This window comes from Columba livia, chromosome Z, assembly GCF_036013475.1.
Source record: "Columba livia isolate bColLiv1 breed racing homer chromosome Z, bColLiv1.pat.W.v2, whole genome shotgun sequence".
Classification (NCBI taxonomy): Eukaryota; Metazoa; Chordata; class Aves; order Columbiformes; family Columbidae; genus Columba; species Columba livia.
The window spans coordinates 31997497-32010318 of NC_088642.1; the positions used below are offsets into that span (position 1 = coordinate 31997497).

Consider the following 12822-nt stretch of genomic DNA (forward strand, 5'->3'; position numbering starts at 1 on the left):
CATTCATGTACAAACATGTAAAATGTGCTCCATTGTATTGGGTGCATCATGGAGCAGAGTGAAGGTCCTCACTAGCACACTGTCACTCAAACCTTGTCATGTTGTCCCAGAGTTTATCACCAGTAACTCTGTCCTGCCTCACACCCCTGCAGCGTCACCTTCCTGAGCAGTGGTCATGACCTGGGCTTCTACAGATCCAGGCAAACAGTGGTGTCTTAATGCTGCAAAAGCAGGAGGCAGAAACTTAGCAAAAATGGCCTAGAGATGCCAGGCAAGGGGCTCTGCTGAGTGCTGCAGAGGAAAGAAAAAAAAGTCTCACCTTCTGGCACATGGGGACAGCCTGCTTCTGAACCTCTAAGATTTCCTTTTTGAACACAGACCAGCCGTCCTGGACTCCTTTGTCCTTCAGCACTGCCTCCCAAGGGACTCTGCCAGCCAGCCTTCTGAACAGGTCAAAGTCTACCCTTTGGAAGTCCAAAGTGGCAGTTTTGCTGACCACCCTTCTAACTTCACCAAGGACAGTAAACTCAATCATTTCATGATCGGTATACCCAAGGCGACCTCCAGTCGACACGTGCCCCCTAGCCCTTCTCTATTTACAAACAACAGATCCAGCGGGGCTCCTTCCCTGGTAGGCTCCCTAACCAGCTGTGTCAGGAAGCTGTCTTCCATGAACTGCAGGAGCCTCCTAGAGTGTTTCCTCTCTGCTGTTTTGTACTTCCAGCAGACATCTGGTAGGTTGAAGTCCCCCATAAGAATAAGGGCTAGTGATCAGGAGACTTCTCCCGGCTGCCTGCAAAATATTTCACCTGCCTCTCCATCCTGGTTGGGTGTTCTGTAATGCAGGGGGCGGGGGGTTGGTGTTAGGGGTTTTTTGTTTGTTTGGGTCCTCTTTTTTTTATTTTTTTTTACAGTAGTTTTAGATTTAGCAGCATTTCATAACAGGATAATATTTCAGAGGAAAGTTGTGTAAAGATGTAAATGTCTTAAATACCCCATATTATAGTATGGGAAGCCCCCAAAATATGCAGTAAAGCTGTATTTTGAGTAAGGTTCAAACAGATACAGTAATAAGATATGAAACAGTCTGTCTTACAAGAGAATAAAAATTGAGCATCTGAGAACTGAATACATCTTTAAAACTATACTACCTGAGTTACTATCACTCGTTCTGAAAACTTGAAGTGGAAGATACATTCAGAAAATACACTACTTAATTTGATCAGACAATCAATGAAGCATCTTCATGTTTGAAATATCTTTCAAAAAAGTTACTAAAAGCTCCTAAAAAGCTACTGAAAAACACACAGGGGTGTATTTTTTAGCACTCAGGTGTTAAAATTCCTCTTCAAAATTTTAAGGAAAACTTTAGTTCTAATAAAAAGAAAACATGAACTTGAAAAAACTTTTACTTGCAATATTTCTGTGTAACAGCATGTGAATGACAAATCTGCTTATAAAGCAAAGTGCCAGCAATCTCAACTAGAAGTCTAGCAACCAATTTTGCCTATAAACATTGCTCTCAAATAAATATGCCCTTTTTCATATCATATCAAAAGCTTTACAGCTAGGAACAATCATCTCCCCTGAATAAAAGGTTGGAACTGGAAAACTAACTAGAAGTCTGCTTTTTCTAGATACCTACCGGGCAAAATTAAAGACACATTTCTTGCATATGTCACAGTATCTGTAGCAGCTTTTATTCTAGGTAGCACAGACAGCATAGACTTCAATCCATGGAGACCCTGAGTAGACTTCCTAGTTACAAACGCATTCAAGTGTCTTCACTCTATTGTTATCATTAGATATATTAAAGCATATAGCAATAACACATGTTAACTAAGCAAACATAACTGCAATGTTGAGGTAGCATTTTGAGTAACACATTTCCAAATTCCTTGCTGTCCAACAAGATCGAAACTGTTCAGCAACTCTTAAAATAACAGCTCCCACTATTTCATCCAAGACTGTAGCAAAGGGGGGGAAAAGGCAAGTTTTAAAAAACTATATTTTTTTTTTCTTACATTTAAACTAGGATGTATTTCATTAGACACCCAGCCAATGCTGACTTCATTAGTTTAATCAGGAAAAAAAAAATGCGAATCATAATGACATAACCTGAACACAGCTGCATTAGTACTGACCGCTTTGCTAGAAGAAAACTTTCTTCAGCATTTAAATCAAGCACTTAAAAAAAATTGCTGAAAAGCAAGTCCCTAGACACTGGTCATTTCAGCAAACAAACAGCTTATATATTCAAATATTTTAAGTCAATAATATACACACTTTCTTTCTACATGTATAGAGTTCAGATTATACAAACACTGTACAGGTCAAAAACCTCTCAGAATAAAACTAATCAGGTGTGTGAAAAATACACCTACCACATGTACTTAAGACCTTATGAAGCAACAAATTTGGTCAAGTACTACAAAGAAGGATGTGTTTTCATATGAGAATGGCAAGTAACCTACCTTTTCCGTTCAAATAAAAGCAGAGAAGTAACTTCATGGGTTTGAGATAATCAATAACACAAACTGGTGGAGTGGAAACTTACAACCTGTTATATAGTATGTTTCTGTAGGCCAAGTTCAGGTTTTTTAAAACTAAAACTTAAGGTCATGAACAGTAATAATGACAAATATCAAAGTATACATATGAGCACATAATCCAAACAATAAAATATACTTTGGGCTGTTAAGGAAAAATAAATTACAAAATACAGTTCAAATACTTGTAAATGTAGTAGTGAATTCAAAGGTGTGCATTTATCTTAACATATATTTTAAATGCTACCACAAAACGGATTAAAAATAAATAAGTATGCCAAAAGGCATATGTGGATAGGAAAAAAATGCTAACTACGTCTAGAAGAACTAAAAAAAATTGATATCATCTGAGTTTTGATCAACAAATCTGTGTAGTCACATTTATTTTTCAAAACCCTTCTTCAATAACTGGCAGCTAAACATGAGAAAAGCACACCTCTGTCACTATGGCTTTAAAGAAGTATATATTTTCTGAAGAAAATATAAAGTGGGCTGCATTGTCCACAGAATTGCTGGTTTGTTCAGACTGCAGGCACTTCATTGGACTGTGGGGAAGTACCTGACACTTCCTTGCTATCCTACTATAGTAGTGACGTTACACTGAAAGACAAGAAATTTCCAAGAAAAGAAATTTCAGGAAATTTTGGGTGCTATGTACTAGTATGCAGAGAAGAAAAAAAGCCTAATTCATTTCCATTGCATTTGCTTTCTAAATTAAAAACAATTTACAAACAGATCTTGAACATTACATGGCACATACATATTTTCAGTTTAAAGATGTTGTCAATCATCAATTACCTTAGTGAACACATAGGCTTTAACGGTGATTCCACTGTATCCAGATTCACATTTATTTCTCATTTTATAATTTCTCTGTAGATCTCTTTTGAAGGTATTTCCATCTTACTAACATCACTGGAAGCACAATTTGAATTATACAAACTTCCGTATTCTTTGTATAATACACACACTCTTGTCATTTCTAGTGTACTACAATTCCATTGTAGGCATAATAAAAGCAGGTTTTCAAACCTAGAAGCTACTGGCAATATTTTGTTCATCAGTATCACCAGCATTTAGACAACTGTTAACAGTTATATCAGCATCCGCAGTATCTCTAGACAGTGACTGCACCACAGGATCACAGACAGGGTTTAACATTGACACAGTTTGACTACAACGGTAATATGGTGGGGGAAAAAAAGGTTAAAAAAAAAAAGGTCAGAAAAGAAAACATTATTTTTCTATCGTTGTACATCTGTATTTTTCTTCTGCATTTTTGAAGAAAAGTGCTTTTGATACGCTGCCATGAACTCAAATAACAAATATACGGTATCTGTCTTCAGCTAAGACACTGCTAGTACTTCCTAGGACAGAAAAAATACTTCTCAAGCTTAGTTTTGCTGAAGATACTCTTCATTCGTACTGTTTTCTTGGTCCATTGGTTGATGGTCAAAGAAGCACTCATATTTGACAAAACGTTAAAGCTTTCAGAATAGATGAATAGAAGAAACAAAAGATGGATGAAGGAGGACCAAATCAAAGCACACAGGCATGACATTGTTTCTAAGGGAGTCCTTGGAAAACGTGTGCTCATTATGGAGGTTTTCTTTTTTTTAGGATCACAAGACAGCAGTTGAACAAATAGGCAATTTCCCATGTTCTGTTTGGTTCTAGTCACTTGTGGCGCTGCATGGTTTTCCTTTTCCTCCGCTTGAATAAACAGCAGCACCTGCAGGTGTGACATGAATTACATAAGATATAAAAAGAAAACACAAAATCAAACTCTGCTTACTGTATTTGTTTCATTTGAAGTATGTAGTTCAAGTATATCCAGGACCATAAAGAATACATTAAGCTCTATTGCAGTTGATTAATTTATTAGTGAAAGAAACTGAAATAGGTATTTTTGCCACATTTCACTCTTCTTTTATTTTGAAAAAAAAATATTAAATTAAAAACATTAAAATAAAAATCGCTATCAAGTAGAGTATTGTGTGAGGGTATTAAAAGCATAGGCATTATAGGCTGACTTAAAAATGTATTTGTAAGAATAAGGAATGTTCCATTACCTGAATACTCTTTCACATTAACTTGTAATATGCCAAATGCTTGAGCTTAAGACTGTGTCACCTGAACTGCATACTTAAGACACTACTGTTGCTAACACTAGAAAACAAACTGAGCTTCCTTTGTCAACCAAAACCTGGAAAAACCTTCCCCAAGGATATTCCACAAAATATTTTATAAGAATTCATGAACAATATAATGTTCAGATTCAACACTGTGATGATATTACTGTGAAAAAAAATCACAGCTTTAAGTGTACTGACATTCTTTCTTGTCTTTTATTGCAAAGGAAACTAAAATTGACAAATACTGCAAATATCACTTAGCAAAAAGACACAATCCAAAAGTAACTGCAAAAACAATACAAAAGGAAAAAGAATTGGAGGGAGTTAGAGAAAGACAATACAGAGGAGGACTGCAGAAGTCCAGGAAGTATTTTTGAAAATAAACTAAAAAGGAAAGCAACAAATACACCAAGAATAGTTTTTCATTTGCACATAATGTTAGCCTTATTTGAAGCAAGTCCCAGCTCCTGAACACCACCTTTTAAAATAAATCTTGCACTTAGTACAGTTTTCACAATTCGCAAACAAAAGTGAACATGCAGGCTCTCTACCTTAACAGAGCTTGCCCCGTGGAGTTCTGCAGTTTGGTTACTGAATCCTCACCTGCAGTGCTATACACTCAAGAGTCTTTCTTAAACCAATGCAATGGAAGTGAAAACCTAAATGTACTGCATCAGTAACCTATCAGTAAGTCCTTAAGTTCACCCAACATTCTGTTGATTTAGTTTGGAATATGGGAAATGGGGAAAGCATCTGAAAAACAAGGAGAATAAGGGTCTAAAAATAAGGTTCTACAGGGGATCAGAACAACATCCAACGTAGGGGGAGACAGAAGTTACCTTATCAAAATATCCAAGGGCACCCTGTTGCTCAGTCACTGAAAAAGTAGCAGTGGGCAGAGGCAGACCAGGGCTGCTCTGAGAGTTACATAACTTTTAGTAGAAAAAAACATTGGTTATTGATAAAGTCCAAAACTAAAATTCAATAGGGGAAACTACATAGATAAGTACTTTTACAGATCACAGAAATATACTGTATTTATGAACTTCAAGTACTTCTAAATGAGACATAATTGTTTTTGAAGGCTAGTAGCCATCAACTGCAACCGGAATTCTCTCATAATTACTAACCCTTTTTATTAGCATCTGTCTACAACCACTAACATCCATTATCACTTAAGCTTTGAATTTATGTGCAGATGTATAGAGTCCAATTTAGTTTAATCCTTCTTTTACCCCAGTCTTTTCACCAAGGATTTCATTTGTATACATATACAACAAACATCATATTTAAAAAAAAAAAAAAAAAAGCATTTTACAGTGCTCCTTCGCTTTCATTGTGAATTATCCTATGATACTGTAAATGAGGAAATCCTACCCTAGACTGTGATGGTAAATCACTTTTGTACTTGTTTCAGATAGGAAGCCTAAAAGAAATCTTATAGAAAAATTTTCTCTTATTTTCGGTATATACAGAACACAGGTTTCATAAGTAACTGTAGGAAGATCAAACTGTCTCAGACAATTTATGTTCTAGAAAAACAATACGGAATTTTAACTTTTCACTGTTAAACCACATTTTGCTTAAACGGAGCATGTCTCAAGGAACAGCAGATCACACTTCTAATTCAAGAACACTTTAGATTTTCTTTCTTTCTTTCCCAGAAAATTTTAAGCCATTCTTGCTACAAAACTTATACTGTCCTTTATTCCTTCTCCACAGCCTATTAAGTTTGCTACTTCTCTGTCAACCAGGTAAGAAGGACATCATGCAACACAGAATTCAATAATTCTATTTTTAACCAACATAAAGCACTGCTTTTTTAATGTCCTGGCCTCTTGGAGTCCGCATAATAGTCTTACAAGGAGTATAATCTCTATTAATAACTGTTTTTTTCTGTTGTTATTGCTTGCGTTTTGTTTGTGTGGTTTTTTGTTTGGTTGGTTTTGTGTGTATGTGTGTGAGGCGGGTTTATTGTTCTAAGAACTAATCAAATGCATTCTAGTTCAGAGAATTTCACTAAGTGCTGAAGACTGTTATTTGGCGTGGGAAAGTAAATCCCTTACTAACATACAATATATCTAAAAAATGCTAAAGGAATGCAAGTTATGTAGAGCATTGTAAACCACAGAACTGGCTTGGAAACTTACTGAAATGTATATTTATCAGCCTGAGAGTGTTAGACCTGCAAACCTTCCAAGGCCAAACATACGTCATTTTTAAATATATTTACATTTACATGGGAATAAGACAGGTCAGACTACATTGCTGATAATAGGTTTTATGACAGAGATATAACTCTGATATTAGAGATCCATAGTGCATGATCTCTTGAAGAGTATAAAAGAAATACAGACATGTTCTCAAGAATACTGTCACTAGAGGGTGTCATTATCACTTTTCCATGTATATTACATTGCTTAAAGTCATATTAAAGCTACAGATAACGGTATTATTAATTAGTTAATAAATTAATTAACCATTAATTTATCATATTAATCAATACGCATGCAAAATGCATATGAATAGGTGCACTTTGACGATTTCTAATTCTAGGAAAGGAACTTTTTTTCTTTATAAAGAAAGCATTTAATCACTGCTAACCTCTTTCTCTGTAGGTATTAAACATTTCTACAGCAGGCAGTATAATACCAATTTTTGAAACTTGAGAAACAACTTAATTTGCCCGTACAATCCAAAGTGACCTTTGAGATATCATCTATGGTAGCAATCTCCGTATTATGGTTACAAAAACTTCTTGTCCTTCTTAAAACATTATCATACTTTTTTTCTGTTAAATACCCTTCTCTCTATCACTTGATTAGGCCCTTGGCACAACATGCTAAAGCAACATCAGTTCTCATTTGTGTTTAAATAGCTGTGGTTTTATATTTGCCATCTAGCATGTGGCAACACTTAACTGCAGGATTATTATCAGGTGTTTAAAGACGCAAAAAGAATGCAAGATGCAAAAAGGAAAGAGTATATCTTTTCCTGTTTGTCCTCCTCTGTCATCCCAGGACAGAGCCTTTTAGTTACCAAATTATGCATGCTTCATAGATGCAACTGTTCTGATGGCTAGCAAAGAGTTAACAAAATAAAGGCTAATTGCTCAGTGATAACTCGAAGACCACCCATACAAGACAAGATGTACAAGTTCCAGGGCAGAACAGTGATCAGGTTATTTTTCTTCCTGTTTTACAACTCCAGTAAGTAACAACTGAAATAGTGCTGAAAGTGTTTTTTCTAAAAAAGCAAAAAACAAAACAAACAAACCACACCAACAAAGCAAAAAAAAAAGGCAAAAAAAAAACCCAAACCAACAAAAGCCAAACACCCAAAACTTCAAAACCCAACACCCAATGCTGAGTTGTGCTTGCTGCACATGCTTGCTGCACTGCAACACCTGAAGTGCATGAAGATGACAAGGCATAAGATTTAGCATATATACTGCATGTGAGTACATAAACATATAAGAAAAAAAGGAAATGTTGGATGTATATCCCAAAATAATGCAATGCTTACTGAAAAAAAAAACCTTCTACTTTCTGATTTACAGTATCTCACTGAAATGGTAACAGAAGATCTAATATTCAGGTAAGCAATATTTGTGTTCATAGTTAAGACCACTCATGACAGGGCACCTGTTCTTCAGTCTTTTAAATGAAGGTATAGTGATGTTAAGCTGCTAAAACTATGCAAACATCTAGAACGAAGAATGACATGTTTCTAAAAAAATATTCCAGTTTGTGTCCTCAAAGTATGAGGAAATGTTACAAACATTAAGATACAAGCAAGAGACATTAACTTTGTTCATACTGTCAGATGGAAAAAAGATTATGGAAGAGGCATAAAGTGAGAGTCTTCCAATTAAACAATGTCTCCTTAAAACCAAAAAAGTCTGTATCACAGACATGAAAGATACTGATCCTTGCATTTCCTTACACTGTTCAGCAGTATAAAAATCTATAAATGGATGTTAAGTGTCTCACAATATCTTTGGATTACTTAAACCTTCTCTAGTATTGTTACTGAGAAAAGATGTACACTTATACACTGATGTCTGATAGCTACATGGGGGAGGTGTGGGTGCGAGGGTATTGCTTTAATTACTGCCAAAATATAGAACAACTTCTACTCCCGCAAAAATAGCAAATGTGGAATCTGCAGTTTAAATAGACACTACTGGAAAACTAGTTTGTCTGTTTCATATTGAAAAATAAGATCAACCTAAAATGTAGTATATTGAGACTAGATATTTGGTCTGAAACAAAACCAGTGAAGAGAAAGCCAGAAAGGTGAGGTGATGGATAGCATATTTGTCCATCAACTATTCATACCAAAAGAAATTAACATCTACACTTTTAGAGTAGCTGCAGCATCTTGCCTTCTGAGAATTCTCTTACTTTCTGCAGAGAAGTCACCATTGGTTTAATTGTGCTAAGCACTACTCAAAACTTAAGATATCTAATCTTTTCCTCTGTGTACATAATCTGGGCACAAGGAAGGTTATGACTGCACATGTCCAAAGAGAGGAGATAGGGAAGTTCTCTATGTGCAGCCTATCAACATCTTTGCTCTTTGGGGTCTAGTTTTTTTTTGCTTTAAATGTATGTTTTAGAAAACAGAATTATAGAAAAAAAACAGAAAAATAATAATACAGTACTCTGCAAAGATGGCAGATAAAGAACTGGTGTTCTCAGTGCTCACACAAAACTAACTCACAAGTGTGGCACAACAGGCACTTCTATTCACAATTTTTAACTACACATGCACATAAATCTTACACATGAAAACAAGAGCTTGCACAACAATCACTTCAAGAAAAAAATTGTACTTTGAGAAACTGCCCCTTATCTAAAAGTTAGGAAAAAGGGCCCTACAAAACTTACTGCTATTAAGGAATGCTTACTGGATTTTTCTGCTACTTATGTATCCTTCATACTAGCATGCCCCCATTTGATGATAAATGAGATCCATACCCTTGTAAAATTCTATTCTAAGCAAAACTATAAAAGAAAACATGTCAAAAGTTATACCGCCTTTAGCTATCAAGAATGTTTTTCAATACTATTTTGCAAGTCTGACTTTACTACTCAAATATATATACACTAGTTGTCCATCACATGTTAACAGACCTTAATGTTTTCCCCTTTAATTACACTGTAATTTTACAGAACCCTGACGTCATGTTTTAGTAATTAGTTAGCAGGTTGTCAAAGACTAATCATCTGGGAAACAATGTTTACAGCAATAACAGGCAAAGTTCAAACATTTGGTAGCATTTATTACTTGTTCATATAAGCGAGTTACTTTCTAGATATTAAAATACTAGCTGAATGCTACAACATATGAAAAGAACAATTCCTCCTCTAAAACAGGATAGGGGGTAAGGAAAAATATTCTGCTACTCACTAAAAAGGATTAAATAAAGTACATCACAGACTACACAACTTAAAAGCAAGCAAGATGTGAAGCAGGTAAAATAGCCCCTGAAGGTGGCTGTTTGTAAAACACTTGTTTCACAATATTAAAACATGTTTTGTGATTTCCAAATTGACTTATTATTTTCAAGTTCTCTGAAATTAGTTTTAAACCAAATAACAAGAACAAAACCCCTGGGGCTATTTCTGCCTGTGCTGCAGAACTCACCACATGTTCAATACTTTCTGGCAGCTATACAGAAAGAAAGTAAGGGAAAAAAAGAGAATCAGAATACAACACAGAGGAAGAATTTTACATTTTTCATACGTAATTTCTGGCAGCCAGAAAATGTTCTTAAATAAATATTTCAAAATCAGTTGAAATACCAAAAATGCATGCATTTTTCTTGTGTGGAGAGATGTGTTATTGAGGGCTCAGCCTAAAAAGCATAAGCTACAGGAAGTCTATTATTTACAGCCAAAATTATGTATAGGACTATAGTTTTGCCCCTTACCAATGGCTATTCAGTTTAGCCAATATTTTTTAATAGCTATACAAGAATTTTTAAGTAGCTGAGCACACAAGATCCAAAGAATATAAAAAGATGGACATACTTAGTTTCATCTGTTACTTCTCCTTCTGCAGGAGCTGTGATGGGTGCATTTGAACGGCCTGCAGTTGGGTCATCTGTGTTCAGTTCTCCATTTGTTGAGCTTACTACCTGAAATCACCAGAAATACCTAAAATTATGCTAGTGCCAGACACACATTTGTCAATTCCCAAAGTCATAATACACCTTCAAAAAACAGTACTTTTCGCTAATTCCATAACTCTTTTGATTCCAATAACAGTATATTTCCAGGTTTCACTACTACATCCCTGCACTCCTGCAACTTTACATTTTCTAGATATAAGAGTGTAGAGATGGTGTTTGGTTTTCACTCTTAGAGCACAAGAAGACTTAGTGCTGTCTTCATTTCCATTAACTTACTCTCAAATTCCTTCATAAATTCTCGAGCCACCAGGACAGCTCTGGTTCTCTGGGAATGTTTGTTCTGACCTTAAACCAAATGGAACCCAATATTTCCTCTCTCACTTCCTAACATCTTTCCTGCATGACAAATGGAGCTACTCCAGAGGCCTCTCTCTTATTCACCTCACAGAATTGGCCAAGAAGATGGTTAACTGGATAAAAGACAAGTGCGCATCTGGTCAGGGCAGCTGACGCTGGTAACAGAACCTTTAAAATAGAAAGAGGTCTAGTAGCTAAACACTAGCCACAAATGATTGGCCTAACAACACTGAACAAAAGTATCGTTCTGCCCAAATAACCTAAGAGCCAGCAGAAAACATCTGTAAAACATAATCAGCTAGAGGAATGTGGTCCGACAGTAGTTCATAGTTCAAGATTCTTACCAGCCTGAAGGTCAGAGATTAAGGTAGAAGAAAGCAGAGAGAGGGAAATTAATCATCATCATGTCACTAACCCCCTCACCCTTCCAAGTTCTCTTAATGGAGCAGCTACGTCTCATCTGTTTATAACCAGAGCTAATAGCCTTGCCTGCTAAGGTTTGCTTTCCAGTTCCTATTGTAACTAAGAAGCGAGCTTCAGAAATCTGGGGAACCTAAGCCATTTTCCATGCCATATGCCTATTTCAGACTGAGTTTTCTTCTTTTTTTTTTTTTTTTTTTTTTTTTTTTTTTTTTGAGTTTAACTAAAATAGAAGCCACTGCCAAAATACTGTGCAGCCCAATAACAAAACAAAAGGAAAGATCTCTGAGATTGCACTAACCAAATTACTTAAATTTTGGTCAATATAACTACAGAAATTTTAGGAGATTGGACTTTATTTCTGTGGCGACAGGTAGGTCAGTGAAGTTTCAGCCAGGTGGCTTAAGCTTAGTTTCATATCATTTGGGATGGCAGAAGCACTAAACGTTCAGTGACAGAAATAGGTAGGAATTGTACTAAAACAGATCATAAGATGGTGGGTCAGGCATCTTAAACAGAACATGCTGGGACAGCAGATCTTTTTTTTTTACAAGTACCTTAATATTTGTTGACATCATTGTCCATATTTTCCAGCAAGGGGAAAGAGTATGATCCCAAGAATCTCACCAGGCATCTTACTGTGCAGGTAACTTCTTTCTTTTTTATGAAATATCCAGTTGTAACAGTGATAAGCAGAGCAGAAACATATGGTGTTTGCATGGGAAGTACTTGCTAAATAAGACAGGATCTTTCATGAAAATCTAAGGGTAAAAAAATGCGCTCAACTTGTCTACCAAATGAATTTTGGATCCAAAGGATCTAAATCATAACTACATAACTAATCACAATGACAGCCTGCACTAACCCATATACAGCAATGCCATCCAATTAAGATTGTGGTCAGCCTTGTGTGCAGTCCTAATCATTCCAGATTTCTGCTCCATTATCTAAACTTAAAATGAACTTCTCTAATGAGATCCTCAGACCTCTTCTCAAATTTTAGTAAGAACATTTGATAAGAAACAGAAGCCTTGTCTTCAGTTTTTTCAAGGGTAGGGTTCATCAAGAAACAACACAACAGGTATATTCTGGATGGAAGCATCCAAAACCCATACACGTTAGCATTTCTGATCGTTTTAAAGAACAGATGACAGTTTGCATAGGTATTTGCAAGAACTCTTATTTTCTTCTCTTTTCCTACAAAAAGCAAACGAAAACATTT

The 12822-nt window shown here is 35.7% G+C and overlaps 1 protein-coding gene across 34 annotated transcripts in view; it reads right to left on the bottom strand.

Annotated features, from left to right (window-relative positions):
* Nucleotides 1-1678: 1678 nt before the first annotated feature.
* CSNK1G3 (casein kinase 1 gamma 3) overlaps nucleotides 1679-12822 on the bottom strand; it is an 83698-nt gene continuing 72554 nt past the window's right edge. For 15 of the 34 annotated variants that reach the window (XM_021293293.2, XM_021293296.2, XM_021293287.2 and 12 more), the window contains one exon: nucleotides 1679-4281. In XM_021293293.2, coding sequence (XP_021148968.1) covers nucleotides 3907-4281 — 375 coding nt within the window. In that variant the 3' untranslated portion in view covers nucleotides 1679-3906. Of the gene's footprint in view, nucleotides 4282-5523; nucleotides 5617-10336; nucleotides 10361-10720; nucleotides 10830-12822 lie in introns of those variants that run through there. The other 19 variants (XR_010468819.1, XM_065045295.1, XM_065045302.1 and 16 more) reach the window with 9 other exon arrangements.